Source organism: Entelurus aequoreus, linkage group LG28 (genome assembly GCF_033978785.1).
Source record: "Entelurus aequoreus isolate RoL-2023_Sb linkage group LG28, RoL_Eaeq_v1.1, whole genome shotgun sequence".
NCBI lineage: Eukaryota > Metazoa > Chordata > Actinopteri > Syngnathiformes > Syngnathidae > Entelurus > Entelurus aequoreus.
This window is the reverse complement of record NC_084758.1, coordinates 33,388,162-33,405,179: the sequence shown is the minus strand read 5'-3', so window position 1 is coordinate 33,405,179 and position 17,018 is coordinate 33,388,162. Positions and strand designations below refer to the sequence as shown.

Genomic DNA, 17,018 nt, shown 5'->3' with positions numbered 1-17,018 from the left:
ACACAAGTCTACACACCTGAACACAAGTATACACACCTGAACACAAGTATACACACCTGAACACAAGTCTACACACCTGAACACAAGTATACACACCTGAACACAAGTCTACACACCTGAACACAAGTCTACACACCTGAACACAAGTATACACACCTGAACACAAGTATACACACCTGAACACAAGTCTACACACCTGAACACAAGTCTACACAGTAGTAAGACAGTAGTACACAGAGTGTACTTATTGACTTTGAGAAAGCACCTGAACACAAGTCTACACACCTGAACACAAGTCTACACACCTGAAGACATGTCTACACACCTGAACACAAGTATACACACCTAAACATAAGTCTACACACCTGAAGACATGTCTACACACCTGAACACAAGTCTACACACCTGAACACAAGTCTACACACCTGAACACAAGTATACACACCTGAACACAAGTCTACACACCTGAAGACATGTCTACACACCTGAACACAAGTATACACACCTAAACATAAGTCTACACACCTGAAGACATGTCTACACACCTGAACACAAGTCTACACACCTGAACACAAGTCTACACACCTGAACACAAGTCTACACACCTGAACACAAGTCTACACACCTGAACACAAGTCTACACACCTGAACACAAGTCTACACACCTGAACACAAGTCTACACACCTGAACACAAGTCTACACACCTGAACACAAGTCTACACAGTAGTAAGACAGTAGTACACAGAGTGTACTTATTGACTTTGAGAAAGCACCTGAACACAAGTCTACACACCTGAACACAAGTCTACACACCTGAACACACGTATACACACCTGAACACACGTATACACACCTGAACACAAGTCTACACACCTGAACACAAGTATACACACCTGAACACAAGTCTACACACCTGAACACAAGTCTACACACCTGAACACAAGTCTACACACCTGAACACAAGTATACACACCTGAACACAAGTCTACACACCTGAACACAAGTATACACACCTGAACACAAGTATACACACCTGAACACAAGTCTACACACCTGAACACAAGTATACACACCTGAACACAAGTCTACACACCTGAACACAAGTCTACACACCTGAACACAAGTATACACACCTGAACACAAGTCTACACACCTGAAGACATGTCTACACACCTGAACACAAGTATACACACCTAAACATAAGTCTACACACCTGAAGACATGTCTACACACCTGAACACAAGTCTACACACCTGAACACAAGTCTACACACCTGAACACAAGTCTACACACCTGAACACAAGTCTACACACCTGAACACAAGTCTACACACCTGAACACAAGTCTACACAGTAGTAAGACAGTAGTACACAGAGTGTACTTATTGACTTTGAGAAAGCACCTGAACACAAGTCTACACACCTGAACACAAGTCTACACACCTGAACACACGTATACACACCTGAACACACGTATACACACCTGAACACAAGTCTACACACCTGAACACAAGTATACACACCTGAACACAAGTCTACACACCTGAACACAAGTCTACACACCTGAACACAAGTCTACACACCTGAACACAAGTATACACACCTGAACACAAGTATACACACCTGAACACAAGTCTACACACCTGAACACAAGTCTACACAGTAGTAAGACAGCAGTACACAGAGTGTACTTATTGACTTTAAGACAGTAGTACACACAGTATACTTATTGACTTTAAGACAGTAGTACACAGAATGTACTAATTGAATTTAACACAGCAGTACACTCTATTGACTTTAAGTCAGTAGTACACAGAGTATACTTATTGACTTCAAGACAGCAGTACACTCTATTGACTTTAAGACAGTAGTACACAGAGTGTACTTATTGACTTTGAGAAAGCAGTACACAGAGTGTACTTATTGACTTTAAGACAGTAGTACACAGAGTATACTTATTGACTTAAAGACATTACTACACAGAGTGTACTTATTAACTTTAAGACAGCAGTTCACAGTGTACTTATTGACTTTAAGACAGTAGTACACACAGTATACTTATTGACTTTAAAACAGTAGTACACAGAGTGTACTTATTAACTTTAAGACAACAGTACACAGTGTACCTATTGACTTTAAGACAGTAGTACACAGAGTGTACTTATTGACTTTAAGACAGCAGTACACAGTGTATTTATTGACTTTAAGACAGTAGTACACACAGTATACTTATTGACTTTAAGACAGTAGTACACAGAGTGTACTTATTGACTTTAACACAGCAGTACACTCTATTTACTTTAAGACAGTAGTACACAGAGTATACTTATTGACTTTAAGACAGCAGTACACTCTATTGACTTTAAGACAGTAGTACACAGAGTATACTTATTGACTTCAAGACATTACTACACAGAGTGTACTTATTAACTTTTAGACAGCAGTACACAGTGTACTTATTGACTTTAAGACATTACTACACAGAGTGTACTTATTAACTTTAAGACAACAGTACACAGTGTACTTATTGACTTTAAGACAGTAGTACACACAGTATACTTATTGACTTTAAGACAGTAGTACACAGAGTGTACTTATTGACTTTAAGACAGCAGTACACAGTGTATTTATTGACTTTAAGACAGTAGTACACACAGTATACTTATTGACTTTAAGACAGTAGTACACAGAGTGTACTTATTGACTTTAACACAGCAGTACACTCTATTGACTTTAAGACAGTAGTACACAGAGTATACTTATTGACTTTAAGACATTACTACACAGAGTGTACTTATTAACTTTTAGACAGCAGTACACAGTGTACTTATTGACTTTAAGACATTACTACACAGAGTGTACTTATTAACTTTAAGACAGCAGTACACAGTGTACTTATTGACTTTAAGACAGTAGTACACTCTATGTACTTATTGACTTTAAGACAGTAGTACACAGAGTATACTTATTGACTTTAAGACAGTAGTACACAGAGTGTACTTATTGACTTTGAGAAAGCAGTACAGACAGTATACAGCCAGTGTACTACTTGAAGTGTACTGCCAGAAGTATTTGACACGTTCCTGGTCCTGATGGCACACATCATGGAGGTCAGGCCGGGAGGATGTTGGCTTTGCTCAAGCAGACGAGAAAAAGACGGCGTAAGAAGTTGACAGCTCAGAAAGCAAATGTCATCTTCCCTCAGCCACGTGAACATCACGCGGGAAACGGGAGCGACAGGAAGCTGAATGGCGAGCGACGGCAAACATGTTGAACGTCACGGACGCTCAGAAGATGCTTGAAAGCGCCAAGAAGAACAAGAAAACCTTTGCTCACCAAGACAACAACAATAACAACAGCAGCAACAGAAGGAAAAACAACAACGGCAGCAGAGACAACGACAACAGAAGCAAAAACAACAACAGAAACAACAGCAACGACAACAGAAGCAAAAACAACAACAGCAACAACAGCAACGACAACAGAAGCAAAAACAACAACAGCAACAACAGCAACGACAACAGAAGCAAAAAAAACAACAGCAACAAAAGCTGCAGCAGAAACAACAACATGCAACAACAACAACAACAAAAGCAACAACAGTAGCCGCAACAGAAGCAAGAAAAACAACATAAAACAGCAACAACAGCAGAACCATCGAAAAACAACAACATGCAACAACAACAACAACAAAAGCAACAACAGTAGCCGCAACAGAAGCAAGAAAAACAACATAAAACAGCAACAACAGCAGAACCATCGAAAAACATCAACAGCAGCAACAACAGAAAAAAACAACAACAGCAGCAACAACAGAAAAAAGGCAACAACAACAGCAGCAGCAACAACAAAAGAAGCAACAACAACAACAGAAACAACAACAACAACGACAACAGCAGCAACAGCAACGACAACAGCAGCAGCAACAACAACAACGACAACAGCAGCAGCAACAGCAACGACAACAGCTGCAGCAGCAACAACAGCAACAACAATAGCAGAAACAACAGCAAAAACAGCAGCATCAACAACAACAACAGCTGCAGCAGCAACAACAATAGCAGAAACATCAGCAAAAACAGCAACAGCAGCAACAACAACAGCAAAAACAGCAGCAACAACAACAACAGCAAAAACAGCAGAAACAATAACAACAGCAGCAGCAGCAAAAACAACAACAGCAAAAACAGCAGAAACAACAACAACAGCAGCAGCAGCAAAAACAACAACAGCAAAAACAGCAGAAACAACAACAACAGCAGCAGCAGCAAAAACAACAACAGCAAAAACAGCAGAAACAACAACAACAGCAAAAACAATAGAAAACCCAGCAGCAACAACAACAACAGCCGAAACAACAACAACAACAATCAATAATAATTTGAAATATGATGATCAATAATAATTAGACATATGAAGATCAACAATCATTAGAAATATGAAGATCAATAATAATTATAAATATGAAGATTAATAATATTTATAAATATGAAGATCAATAATATTTATAAATAGGAGGATCAATAATAATTATAAATATGAAGATCAATAATAATTATAAATATGAAGATCAATAATAATTATAAATAGGAGGATCAATAATAATTATAAATAGGAGGATCAATAATAATTATAAATAGGAGGATCAATAATAATTATAAATATGAAGATCAATAATAATTATAAATATGAAGATCAATAATAATTATAAATAGGAGGATCAATAATAATTATAAATATGAAGATCAATAATGATGATAAAAATGCGAGTGAGGAAGAGGACGAGAGCTTCATCACGCAGACGAGGAAAAGAGGGAGGACAGAAAGGAGGAAGGAAGTTGCTTTACAGCTGAAATACACATTTATTACCCTGGACTAGTAGTCTACAACACACACACACACACACACACACACACACACACACACACACACACACACACACACACACACACACACACACACACACACACACACACACACACACACACACACACACACACACACCTTGAATGTAAAGAGAATGTAAGGAAGATTACAATATTTGTAGAATGTTTACAATGTACAATGCTTCCTACATTGTAATAAACATGTTGTAAAGTTGTAGTAAATATGTAAACATGGAGTAAAAATTGTAGTAATTTTTTTGTAAAGTTTTATTAAATATATAAACATGTAGTAAAATGTTGTAAAGTTGTAGTAAATATATTGTAAATATGCAAACATGTAGAAAACATGTTGCAAAGTTGTAGTTAATATGTAAACATATAGTAAAATGTAGTAAACATGATGTAAAGTTGTAGTAAATATGTAAACATATAGTAAAAATGTAGTACAAATGTAGTAAACATGTTGTAAAGTTGTACTAAATATGTAAAAATGTAGTAAATATGTTGTAAAGTTGTAGTAAATATGTAAAAATGTAGTAAATATGTTGTAAAGTTGTAGTAAATGAGTTGTAAAGTTATAGTAAATAAGTTGTAAAGTTGTAGTTAATATGTAAACATGTAGTAAAATGTAGTAAACATGATGTAAAGTTGTAGTAAATATGTGAACGTATAGTAAAAATGTAGTACAAATGTAGTAAACATGTTGTAAAGTTGTAGTAAATATATTGTAAATATGTAAACATGTAGAAAACATGTTGCAAAGTTGTAGTTAATATGTAAACATGTAGTTAAATGTAGTAAACATGATGTAAAGTTGTAGTAAATATGTAGACATTTAGTAAAAATGTAGTACAAATGTAGTAAACATGTTGTAAAGTTGTAGTAAATATGTAAAAATGTAGTAAATATGTTGTAAAGTTGTAGTAAATATGTAAAAATGTAGTAAATATGTTGTAAAGTTGTAGTAAATGAGTTGTAAAGTTATAGTAAATAAGTTGTAAAGTTGTAGTTAATATGTAAACATGTAGTAAAATGTAGTAAACATGATGTAAAGTTGTAGTAAATATGTGAACGTATAGTAAAAATGTAGTAGAAATGTAGTAAACATGTTGTAAAGTTGTAGTAAATATATTGTAAATATGTAAACATGTAGAAAACATGTTGCAAAGTTGTAGTTAATATGTAAACATGTAGTAAAATGTAGTAAACATGATGTAAAGTTGTAGTAAATATGCAAACATATAGTAAAAATGTAGTACAAATGTAGTAAACATGTTGTAAAGTTGTAGTAAATATGTAAAAATGTAGTAAATATGTTGTAAAGTTGTAGTAACTAAGTTGTAAAGTTATAGTAAATAAGTTGTAAAGTTGTAGTTAATATGTAAACATGTAGTACAATGTAGTAAACATGATGTAAAGTTGTAGTAAATATGTAAACATATAGTATAAATGTAGTACAAATGTAGTAAACATGTTGTAAAGTTGTAGTAAATATGTAAAAATGCAGTAAATATGTTGTAAAGTTGTAGTAAATAAGTTGTAAAGTTATAGTAAATAAGTTGTAAAGTTGTAGTTAATATGTAAACATGTAGTAAAATGTAGTAAACATGATGTAAAGTTGTAGTAAATATGTGAACATATAGTAAAAATGTAGTACAAATGTAGTAAACATGTTGTAAAGTTGTAGTAAATATGTAAACATGTAGTAAAATGTAGTAAACATGATGTAAAGTTGTAGTAAATATGTAAACATATAGTAAAAATGTAGTACAAATGTAGTAAACATGTTGTAAAGTTGTAGTAAATATGTAAAAATGCAGTAAATATGTTGTAAAGTTGTAGTAAATAAGTTGTAAAGTTATAGTAAATAAGTTGTAAAGTTGTAGTTAATATGTAAACATGTAGTAAAATGTAGTAAACATGATGTAAAGTTGTAGTAAATATGTGAACATATAGTAAAAATGTGGTACAAATGTAGTAAACATGTAAAGTTGTAGTAAATATGTAAACATGTAGTAAACATGTTGTAAAGTTGTAGTAAATATGTAAACAGGTAGTAAAAATGTAGTAAACATGTAGCAAAATTGTAGTAAACATGAAGTAAATGTGTAGAATTTTTTTTAAACGTGAAGTACACAGGTAGTAAACATGCAGCAAACCTGCACAAAGCATGAACTTAACGTGTAGTAAACATGTAGTAAATATGTAGATAATATGTAGAAAACATGTAGTAAAATTGTAGTAAGCATAAAGTAAATATGTAGTAAACATGAAGTAAACATGTAGTAAACATGTAATAAAATGTAGCAAACTTGCAGTAAACTTGTAGCAAACATGTAATACAATGTAGTAAACATGTAGTAAATATGTAGTATACATGTAATAAAAGGTAGCAAACATGAAGTAAAGTTGTAGCAAACATGTAATAAAATGGAAACATGTAAACATATAATAAACATGTAGTTAACATGTAATAAAATGTAGTAAACATGTAGACATGTAGTAAACATTTAAACATGAGGCAAACATGTAGCAAGTATGTAGTAAACATGTAATAAAATGTAGCAAACGTAGTAAATATGTAGCAAACATGTAATACAATGTAGTAAACATGAAGTAAATATGTAGTATACATGTAATAAAAATGTAGCAAACATGAAGTAAACTTGTAGCAAACATGTAATAAAATGTAAACATGTAAACATATAGTAAACATGTAGTTAACATGTAATAAAAAGTAGTAAACATGTAGACATGCAGTAAACATTTGAACATGAAGTAAACAAGTAGCAAGTATGTAGTAAGCTGTGGGACATGTGGTGTAAGGAGGATCAGGTCCAGCAGGACAATGATACATTGCAAAATGTAGTAAACATGTAGTAAGTATGTAGGCAGTATGTAGCAAGTATGTAGTAAGGCTGTGGGACATGTGGTGTAAGGAGGATCAGGTCCAGCAGGACAATGAGACGTTACAAAGTGTAGTAAACATTTAGTAAACATGTAGTAAGTATGTAGTAAACATGTAGTATGTAGTAAGCATGTGGTCTAAGGAGGATCAGGTCCAGCAGGACAATGAGACGTTGTAAAGTGCAGTAAACATGTAGTAAGTATGTAGTAAATATGTAGAAAACATGTAGTAAGTTTCTGGTCTAAGGAGGATCAGGTCCAGCAGGACAATGAGATGTTACAAAGTGTTGTAAACATGTAGTAAGTATATAGTAAACATGTAGTAAGTAAGTAGTAAAAATGTAGTAAGTAAGTAGTAAACATGTAGTAAGTATGTAGTAAGTAAGTAGTAAACATGTAGTAAGTATATAGTAAACATTTAGTAAGTAAGTAGTAAAAATGAAGTAAGTAAGTAGTAAACATGTAGTAAGTATGTAGTAAGTAAGTAGTAAACATGTAGTATGTAGTAAGTAAGTAGTAAACATGTAGTAAACATGAGATAAGGAGGATCAAAGAGTTATAAAGTGTTGTAAACATGTAGTAAGCATGTAGTAAGTAATTGAGAAACATGTAGTAAGTAAGTAGTAAACATGTAGTAAGTATGTAGTAAATATGTAGTAAGTAAGTAGTATGTAGTAAGTAAGTAGTATGTAGTAAGTAAGTAGTAAACATGTAGTAAGTATTAAGTAAGTAAGTAGTATGTAGTAAGTAAGTATTGAACATTAGGAAGTATGTATTAAATAAGTAGTAAGTATGTAGTATGTAGTCAGTAAGTAGTAAACATGTAGTAAGTAGTAAGTATGTAGTAAGTAGTAAACATGTAGTAAGTATGTAGTAAGTAAGTAGTAAACATGTAGTAAGTATGTAGTAAGTAGTATGTAGTAAGTATGTAGTAAGTATGTAGTATGTAGTAAGTAAGTAGTAAACAAGTAGTATGTAGTAAGTATGTAGTAAGTAAATAGTAAACATGTAGTAAGTATGTAGTAAGTGAGTAGTTTGTATTAAGTATGTAGTATGTAGTAAGTAAGTAGTAAACATGTAGTAAGTAAGTAGTATGTAGTAAGTAAGAAGTGAACATGTAGTAAGTAAGTAGTAAGTATGTAGTAAGTAAGTAGTAAACATGTAGTAAGTATGTAGTAAATAAGTAGTATGTAGTAAGTATGTAGTATGTAGTAATTTTGTATTAAGTATGTAATAAGTAAGTAGTAAACATGTAGTAAGCAGTAAATATGTAGTAAGTAAGTAGTAAACATGTAGTAACTAAGTAGTAAGTATGTAGTAAGTAAGTAATAAACATGTAGTATGTAGTAATTTGTATGTAGTAAGTATGTAGTAAGTATGTAGTACGTAGTAAGTAAGTAGTAAACATGTAGTAAATAAGTAAGAAGTATGTAGTAAGTAGTAAACATGTAGTAAGTAAGTAGTAAGTATGTAGTACGTAAGTAGTAAACATGTAGTATGTAGTAAACATGTAGTAAGTAAGTAGTACGTAAGTAGTAAACATGTAGTAAGTAAGTAGTAAACATGTAGAAGTAAGTAGTAAGTATGTAGTAAGTAAGTAGCAAACATGTACTAAGTATGTAGTAAGTAAGTAGTAAACATGTAGTAAGTATGTAGTAAGTAAGTAGTAAACATGTAGTAAGTAAGTAGTAAGTATGTAGTAAGTAAGTAGTAAACATGTAGTAAGTAAGTAGTAAGTATGTAGTAAGTAAGTAGTAAACATGTAGTAAGTAAGTAGTAAGTATTTAGTAAGTAAGTAGTAAACATGTAGTAAGTAAGTAGTAAGTATTTAGTAAGTAAGTAGTAAACATGTAGTAAGTAAGTAGTAAGTATTTAGTAAGTAAGTAGTAAACATGTAGTAAGTAAGTAGTAAGTATTTAGTAAGTAAGTAGTAAACATGTAGTAAGTATGTAGTAAGTAAGTAGTAAGTAAGTAGTAAACATGTAGTAAGTATGTAGTAAAGAGGATCAGCGAGGTTGTAAAGTGTTGGGGTGTACAAGTTCTGCATTGCAGCAGAAAAGTAATTAGTATTTCAAAGAGGACTTTTGTCGGCCAGTCTTTGTGTTGTTGCCAGGCGGAATCGCTCTCTCTCTCACACACACACACACACACACACACACACACACACACACACACACACACACACACACACACACACACACACACACACACACACACACACACACACACACACACACACACACACACACACACACACACACACACACACTTCATTAATCATCAACATAAACCACACTGCCGCTGCTGCTTTATGGCGGATGAAGAGGCAGCTGGGTGTGTGTGTGCGTGTGTGTGTGTGTTTATATGTGCGTGTGTGTGTGTACGTGAATGTGAATGTGTGTGTACTTGCGTGTGTGTGTGTAGGTGCACGTGTGCATGTTGTTGTGTGCGTGTGTACGTGTACTTGTTTGTGTGTGTGAGAGTGTAGGTGCACGTGTGTGTTAATGTGTGCGTGTGTGTGCACGTGTGTGTGTCCACGTGTATGCGTGTGTGTCTGTGCGTGTGTGTATGTGTGTGTGTATGTGGGTGTGAGTGTGTAAGTGCATGTGTGCGTGTGTGTGTTGATGTGTGTGTGCAAGAACGTGTGTGTGTTGATGTGTGCGTGTGTGTAAGTGCGTGTGTGTGTGTGTAGGTGCACGTGTGCATGTTGTTGTGTGCGCGTGTGTATGTGTGAGTGTATGTGTGTGAGTGTGTAGGTGCACTTGTGCGTGTGTGTGTTGATGTGTGCCTGTGTGCATGTATGTGTGTGTGTTGACGTGTGCGTGTGTGTACGTGCGTGTGCGTGTAAGTGCATGTGTGCATGTTGTTGTGTGTGTGCACGTGTGTGTGTCCACGTGTATGCGTGTGTGTGTCTGTGCATGTGTGTACGTGTGCGTGAATGTGGTTGTGAGTGTGTAAGTGCATGTGTGCGTGTGTGTGTTGTGTGTGTATGTGTGCATGTATGTGTGGGTGTTGATGTGTGCGTGTGTGTACGTGCATGTGTGTGTAGGTGCACGTGTGCATGTTGTTGTATGCGTATGTGTGCGTGTATGTGTGTGTGAGTGTGTAGGTGCACGTGTTTGTTGATGTGTGCGTGTGTGTGCACGTGTGTGTGTGTGTGTGCATGTGTATGCGTGTGTGTGTGCGTGTCTGTATGTGTGCGTGTATGTGTGTGTGAGTGTGTAGGAGCATGTGTGCGTGTGTGTGTTGACGTGTGCGCGTGTGTGTGCATGTGTGTATGTGTGCATGTATGTCTGTGTGTGTGTGTGTGTGTGTTGATGTGTGCGTGTGTGCATGTGTGTGCGTGCGTGCGTGCGTGTGCATGCATGCGCGTCTGAGTGTGTATGTGTGCGTGCGTGTGTGTGCATGTGTATGCGTGAAGTGTATGTGTATGTGTGCAAGTATGTCTGTATGTGTGTGTGTGTGTGTGTTGATGTGTGTGCATGTGTGTGTGTGTGTGCGTGCGTGCGTGTGCATGCATGCGTGTCTCTGTGTGTGTATGTGTGCGTGTGTGTATGTGTGTGCATGTGTATGCGTGTGTTTGTATGTGTGTGTGCGTGTGTTTGTGTGCGTGCGTGTGTGTGCATGTGTATGCGTGAAGTGTACGTGTAGGTGTACATGTATGTCTGTATGTGTGTGCGTGTGTGTGTTGATGTGTGCGTGTGTGTGTTGATGTGTGCGTGTGTGCATGTGTGTGTGTGTGCGTGCGTGCGTGTGCATGCATGCGTGTCTGTGTGTGTATGTGTGCGTGCGTGTATGTGTGTGCATGTGTATGCGTGTGTGTGAATGTGTGCGTGCGTGTGTTTGTGTGCGTGCGTGTGTGTGCATGTGTATGCGTGTGTGTATCTCTGCGTGAATGTGTGTGTACGTGTGTGTGCGTGCGTGTGTGTGCATGTGTGTGCGTGCGTCTGTGTGTATGTATGCGTGCGTGTGTCTCTGCGTGAATGTGTGCGTGTGTGTATATGTGTGTGTGCGCGTGCATGTCAGTACCACAGGTGTCCAGCGGGGGCGCTCACCTGTGTTGTAGTGTTTGGTGCAGTAGCGCAGGTCCTTCTCCTCCTTGAGGATGAACTGAGGAAGTGTGAGTCCGTCAGCCACTTGCACCGCACCCTTCTCATCCCACTCGAAGATCAGGTCGTTCATGGTGTAGCCGACTGGAGACAAGAGAGTCAGTCAGCACTTGGTGGACCTGTCATTGTCAACTTCTGCTCATCACCGAGATGATTCTTCATCAATGATGACGACATTTGATCACTTCCTGCTCTTTATTGACTTTATTAAGTGATGAAAACAACCTTCAGACAGGACATGAATATTTCAAAATTCATGCACTCTAATATTGTCATGTCATGTTGTGGTGTTGTCTACAATATAAAATAGATGACATAGAAAACTAACAGTCATATGTTGGTGTTAAAAAGTACAATGTCATGTTGTGGTGTTGTCTACAATATAAAATTGATGACATAAAAAACTAACAGTCATATGTTGGTGTTAAAAAGTACACTGTCATGTTGTGGTGTTGTCTACAATATAAAATAGATGACATAGAAAACTAACAGTCATATGTTGGTGTTAAAAAGTACAATGTCATGTTGTGGTGTTGTCTACAATTAAAAAAGATGACAGAAAACTAACAGTCATATGTTGGTGTTAAAAAGTACAATGTCATGTTGTGGTGTTGTCTACAATATAAAACAGATGACATAGAAAACTAACAGTCATATGTTGGTGTTAAAAAGTACAATGTCATGTTGTGGTGTTGTCTACAATATAACATAGATGACATAGAAAACTAACAGTCATATGTTGGTGTTAAAAAGTACAATGTCATGTTGTGGTGTTGTCTACAATATAAAATAGATGACATAGAAAACTAACAGTCATATATTGGTGTTAAAAAGTACAATGTCATGTTGTGGTGTTGTCTACAATATAACATAGATGACATAGAAAACTAACAGTCATATGTTGGTGTTAAAAAGTACAATGTCATGTTGTGGTGTTGTCTACAATATAAAATAGATGACATAGAAAACTAACAGTCATATGTTGGTGTTAAAAAGTACAATGTCATGTTGTGGTGTTGTCTACAATATAAAATAGATGACATAGAAAACTAACAGTCATATATTGGTGTTAAAAAGTACAATGTCATGTTGTGGTGTTGTCTACAATATAAAATAGATGACAGAATACTAACAGTCATATGTTGGTGTTAGAAAGTACAATGTCATGTTGTGGTGTTGTCTACAATATAAATAGATGACAGAAAACTAACAGTCATGTTGGTGTTAAAAAGTACAATGTCATGTTGTGGTGTTGTCTACAACATAAAATAGATGACATAGAAAACTAACAGTCATATGTTGGTGTTAAAAAGTACAATGTCATGTTGTGGTGTTGTTTACAATATAAAATAGATGACATAGAAAACTAACAGTCATATGTTGGTGTTAAACAGTACAATGTCATGTTTTGGTGTTGTCTACAATATAAAATAGATGACATAGAAAACTAACAGTCATATGTTGGTGTTAAAAAGTACAATGTCATGTTGTGGTGTTGTCTACAATATAAAATAGATGACATAGAAAACTAACAGTCACCATATGTTGGTGTTAAAAAGTACAATGTCATGTTGTGGTGTTGTCTACAAAATAAAATAGATGACATAGAAAACTAACAGTCATATGTTGGTGTTAAAAAGTACAATGTCATGTTGTGGTGTTGTCTACAATATAAAATAGATGACATAGAAAACTAACAGTCATGTGTTGCTGTTAAAAAGTACAATGTCATGTTGTGGTGTTGTCTACAATTAAAAAAGATGACAGAAAACTAACAGTCATATGTTGGTGTTAAAAAGTACAATGTCATGTTGTGGTGTTGTCTACAATATAAAATAGATGACAGAAAACTAACAGTCATGTTGGTGTTAAAAAGTACAATGTCATGTTGTGGTGTTGTCTACAATATAAAATAGATGACATAGAAAACTAACAGTCATGTGTTGGTGTTAAAAAGTACAAAGTCATGTTGTGGTGTTGTCTACAATATAAAATAGATGACATAAACAACTAACAGTCATGTTGGTGTTAAAAAGTACAATGTCATGTTTTGGTGTTGTCCACAATATAAAATAGATGACAGAGAAAACTAACAGTCATATGTTGGTGTTAAAAAGTACAATGTCATGTGGTGTTGTCTACAATATAAAATAGATGACATAGAAAACTAACAGTCATATGTTGGTGTTAAAAAGTACAATGTCATGTTGTGGTGTTGTCTACAATATAAAATAGATGACAGAGAAAACTAACAGTCACCATATGTTGGTGTTAAAAAGTACAATGTCATGTTGTGGTGTTGTCTACAATATAAAATAGATGACATAGAAAAGTAACAGTCATGTTGGTGTTAAAAAGTACAATGTCATGTTGTGGTGTTGTCTACAATATAAAATTGATGACATAAAAAACTAACAGTCATATGTTGGTGTTAAAAAGTACAATGTCATGTTGTGGTGTTGTCTACAATATAACATAGATGACATAGAAAACTAACAGTCATATGTTGGTGTTAAAAAGTACAATGTCATGTTGTGGTGTTGTCTACAATATAAAATAGATGACATAGAAAACTAACAGTCATATATTGGTGTTAAAAAGTACAATGTCATGTTGTGGTGTTGTCTACAATATAACATAGATGACATAGAAAACTAACAGTCATATGTTGGTGTTAAAAAGTACAATGTCATGTTGTGGTGTTGTCTACAATATAAAATAGATGACATAGAAAACTAACAGTCATATGTTGGTGTTAAAAAGTACAATGTCATGTTGTGGTGTTGTCTACAATATAAAATAGATGACATAGAAAACTAACAGTCATATATTGGTGTTAAAAAGTACAATGTCATGTTGTGGTGTTGTCTACAATATAAAATAGATGACAGAATACTAACAGTCATATGTTGGTGTTAGAAAGTACAATGTCATGTTGTGGTGTTGTCTACAATATAAATAGATGACAGAAAACTAACAGTCATGTTGGTGTTAAAAAGTACAATGTCATGTTGTGGTGTTGTCTACAACATAAAATAGATGACATAGAAAACTAACAGTCATATGTTGGTGTTAAAAAGTACAATGTCATGTTGTGGTGTTGTTTACAATATAAAATAGATGACATAGAAAACTAACAGTCATATGTTGGTGTTAAACAGTACAATGTCATGTTTTGGTGTTGTCTACAATATAAAATAGATGACATAGAAAACTAACAGTCATATGTTGGTGTTAAAAAGTACAATGTCATGTTGTGGTGTTGTCTACAATATAAAATAGATGACATAGAAAACTAACAGTCACCATATGTTGGTGTTAAAAAGTACAATGTCATGTTGTGGTGTTGTCTACAAAATAAAATAGATGACATAGAAAACTAACAGTCATATGTTGGTGTTAAAAAGTACAATGTCATGTTGTGGTGTTGTCTACAATATAAAATAGATGACATAGAAAACTAACAGTCATGTGTTGCTGTTAAAAAGTACAATGTCATGTTGTGGTGTTGTCTACAATTAAAAAAGATGACAGAAAACTAACAGTCATATGTTGGTGTTAAAAAGTACAATGTCATGTTGTGGTGTTGTCTACAATATAAAATAGATGACAGAAAACTAACAGTCATGTTGGTGTTAAAAAGTACAATGTCATGTTGTGGTGTTGTCTACAATATAAAATAGATGACATAGAAAACTAACAGTCATGTGTTGGTGTTAAAAAGTACAAAGTCATGTTGTGGTGTTGTCTACAATATAAAATAGATGACATAAAAAACTAACAGTCATGTTGGTGTTAAAAAGTACAATGTCATGTTTTGGTGTTGTCCACAATATAAAATAGATGACAGAGAAAACTAACAGTCATATGTTGGTGTTAAAAAGTACAATGTCATGTGGTGTTGTCTACAATATAAAATAGATGACATAGAAAACTAACAGTCATATGTTGGTGTTAAAAAGTACAATGTCATGTTGTGGTGTTGTCTACAATATAAAATAGATGACAGAGAAAACTAACAGTCACCATATGTTGGTGTTAAAAAGTACAATGTCATGTTGTGGTGTTGTCTACAATATAAAATAGATGACATAGAAAAGTAACAGTCATGTTGGTGTTAAAAAGTACAATGTCATGTTGTGGTGTTGTCTACAATATAAAATTGATGACATAAAAAACTAACAGTCATATGTTGGTGTTAAAAAGTACAATGTCATGTTGTGGTGTTGTCTACAATATAACATAGATGACATAGAAAACTAACAGTCATATGTTGGTGTTAAAAAGTACAATGTCATGTTGTGGTGTTGTCTACAATATAAAATAGATGACATAGAAAACTAACAGTCATATATTGGTGTTAAAAAGTACAATGTCATGTTGTGGTGTTGTCTACAATATAACATAGATGACATAGAAAACTAACAGTCATATGTTGGTGTTAAAAAGTACAATGTCATGTTGTGGTGTTGTCTACAATATAAAATAGATGACATAGAAAACTAACAGTCATATGTTGGTGTTAAAAAGTACAATGTCATGTTGTGGTGTTGTCTACAATATAAAATAGATGACATAGAAAACTAACAGTCATATATTGGTGTTAAAAAGTACAATGTCATGTTGTGGTGTTGTCTACAATATAAAATAGATGACAGAATACTAACAGTCATATGTTGGTGTTAGAAAGTACAATGTCATGTTGTGGTGTTGTCTACAATATAAATAGATGACAGAAAACTAACAGTCATGTTGGTGTTAAAAAGTACAATGTCATGTTGTGGTGTTGTCTACAACATAAAATAGATGACATAGAAAACTAACAGTCATATGTTGGTGTTAAAAAGTACAATGTCATGTTGTGGTGTTGTTTACAATATAAAATAGATGACATAGAAAACTAACAGTCATATGTTGGTGTTAAACAGTACAATGTCATGTTTTGGTGTTGTCTACAATATAAAATAGATGACATAGAAAACTAACAGTCATATGTTGGTGTTAAAAAGTACAATGTCATGTTGTGGTGTTGTCTACAATATAAAATAGATGACATAGAAAACTAACAGTCACCATATGTTGGTGTTAAAAAGTACAATGTCATGTTGTGGTGTTG

At 34.3% G+C, this 17,018-nt stretch overlaps 1 protein-coding gene across 1 annotated transcript in view; it reads right to left on the bottom strand.

The window, feature by feature from the left end:
• The window catches only part of glra1 (glycine receptor, alpha 1), a 249,441-nt gene that overhangs the window by 23,323 nt on the left and 209,100 nt on the right, over positions 1–17,018 (bottom strand). Inside the window, 1 exon segment of the mRNA XM_062039934.1 lies at positions 11,849–11,986. Within this exon segment, the coding sequence (XP_061895918.1) occupies positions 11,849–11,986 (138 nt within the window).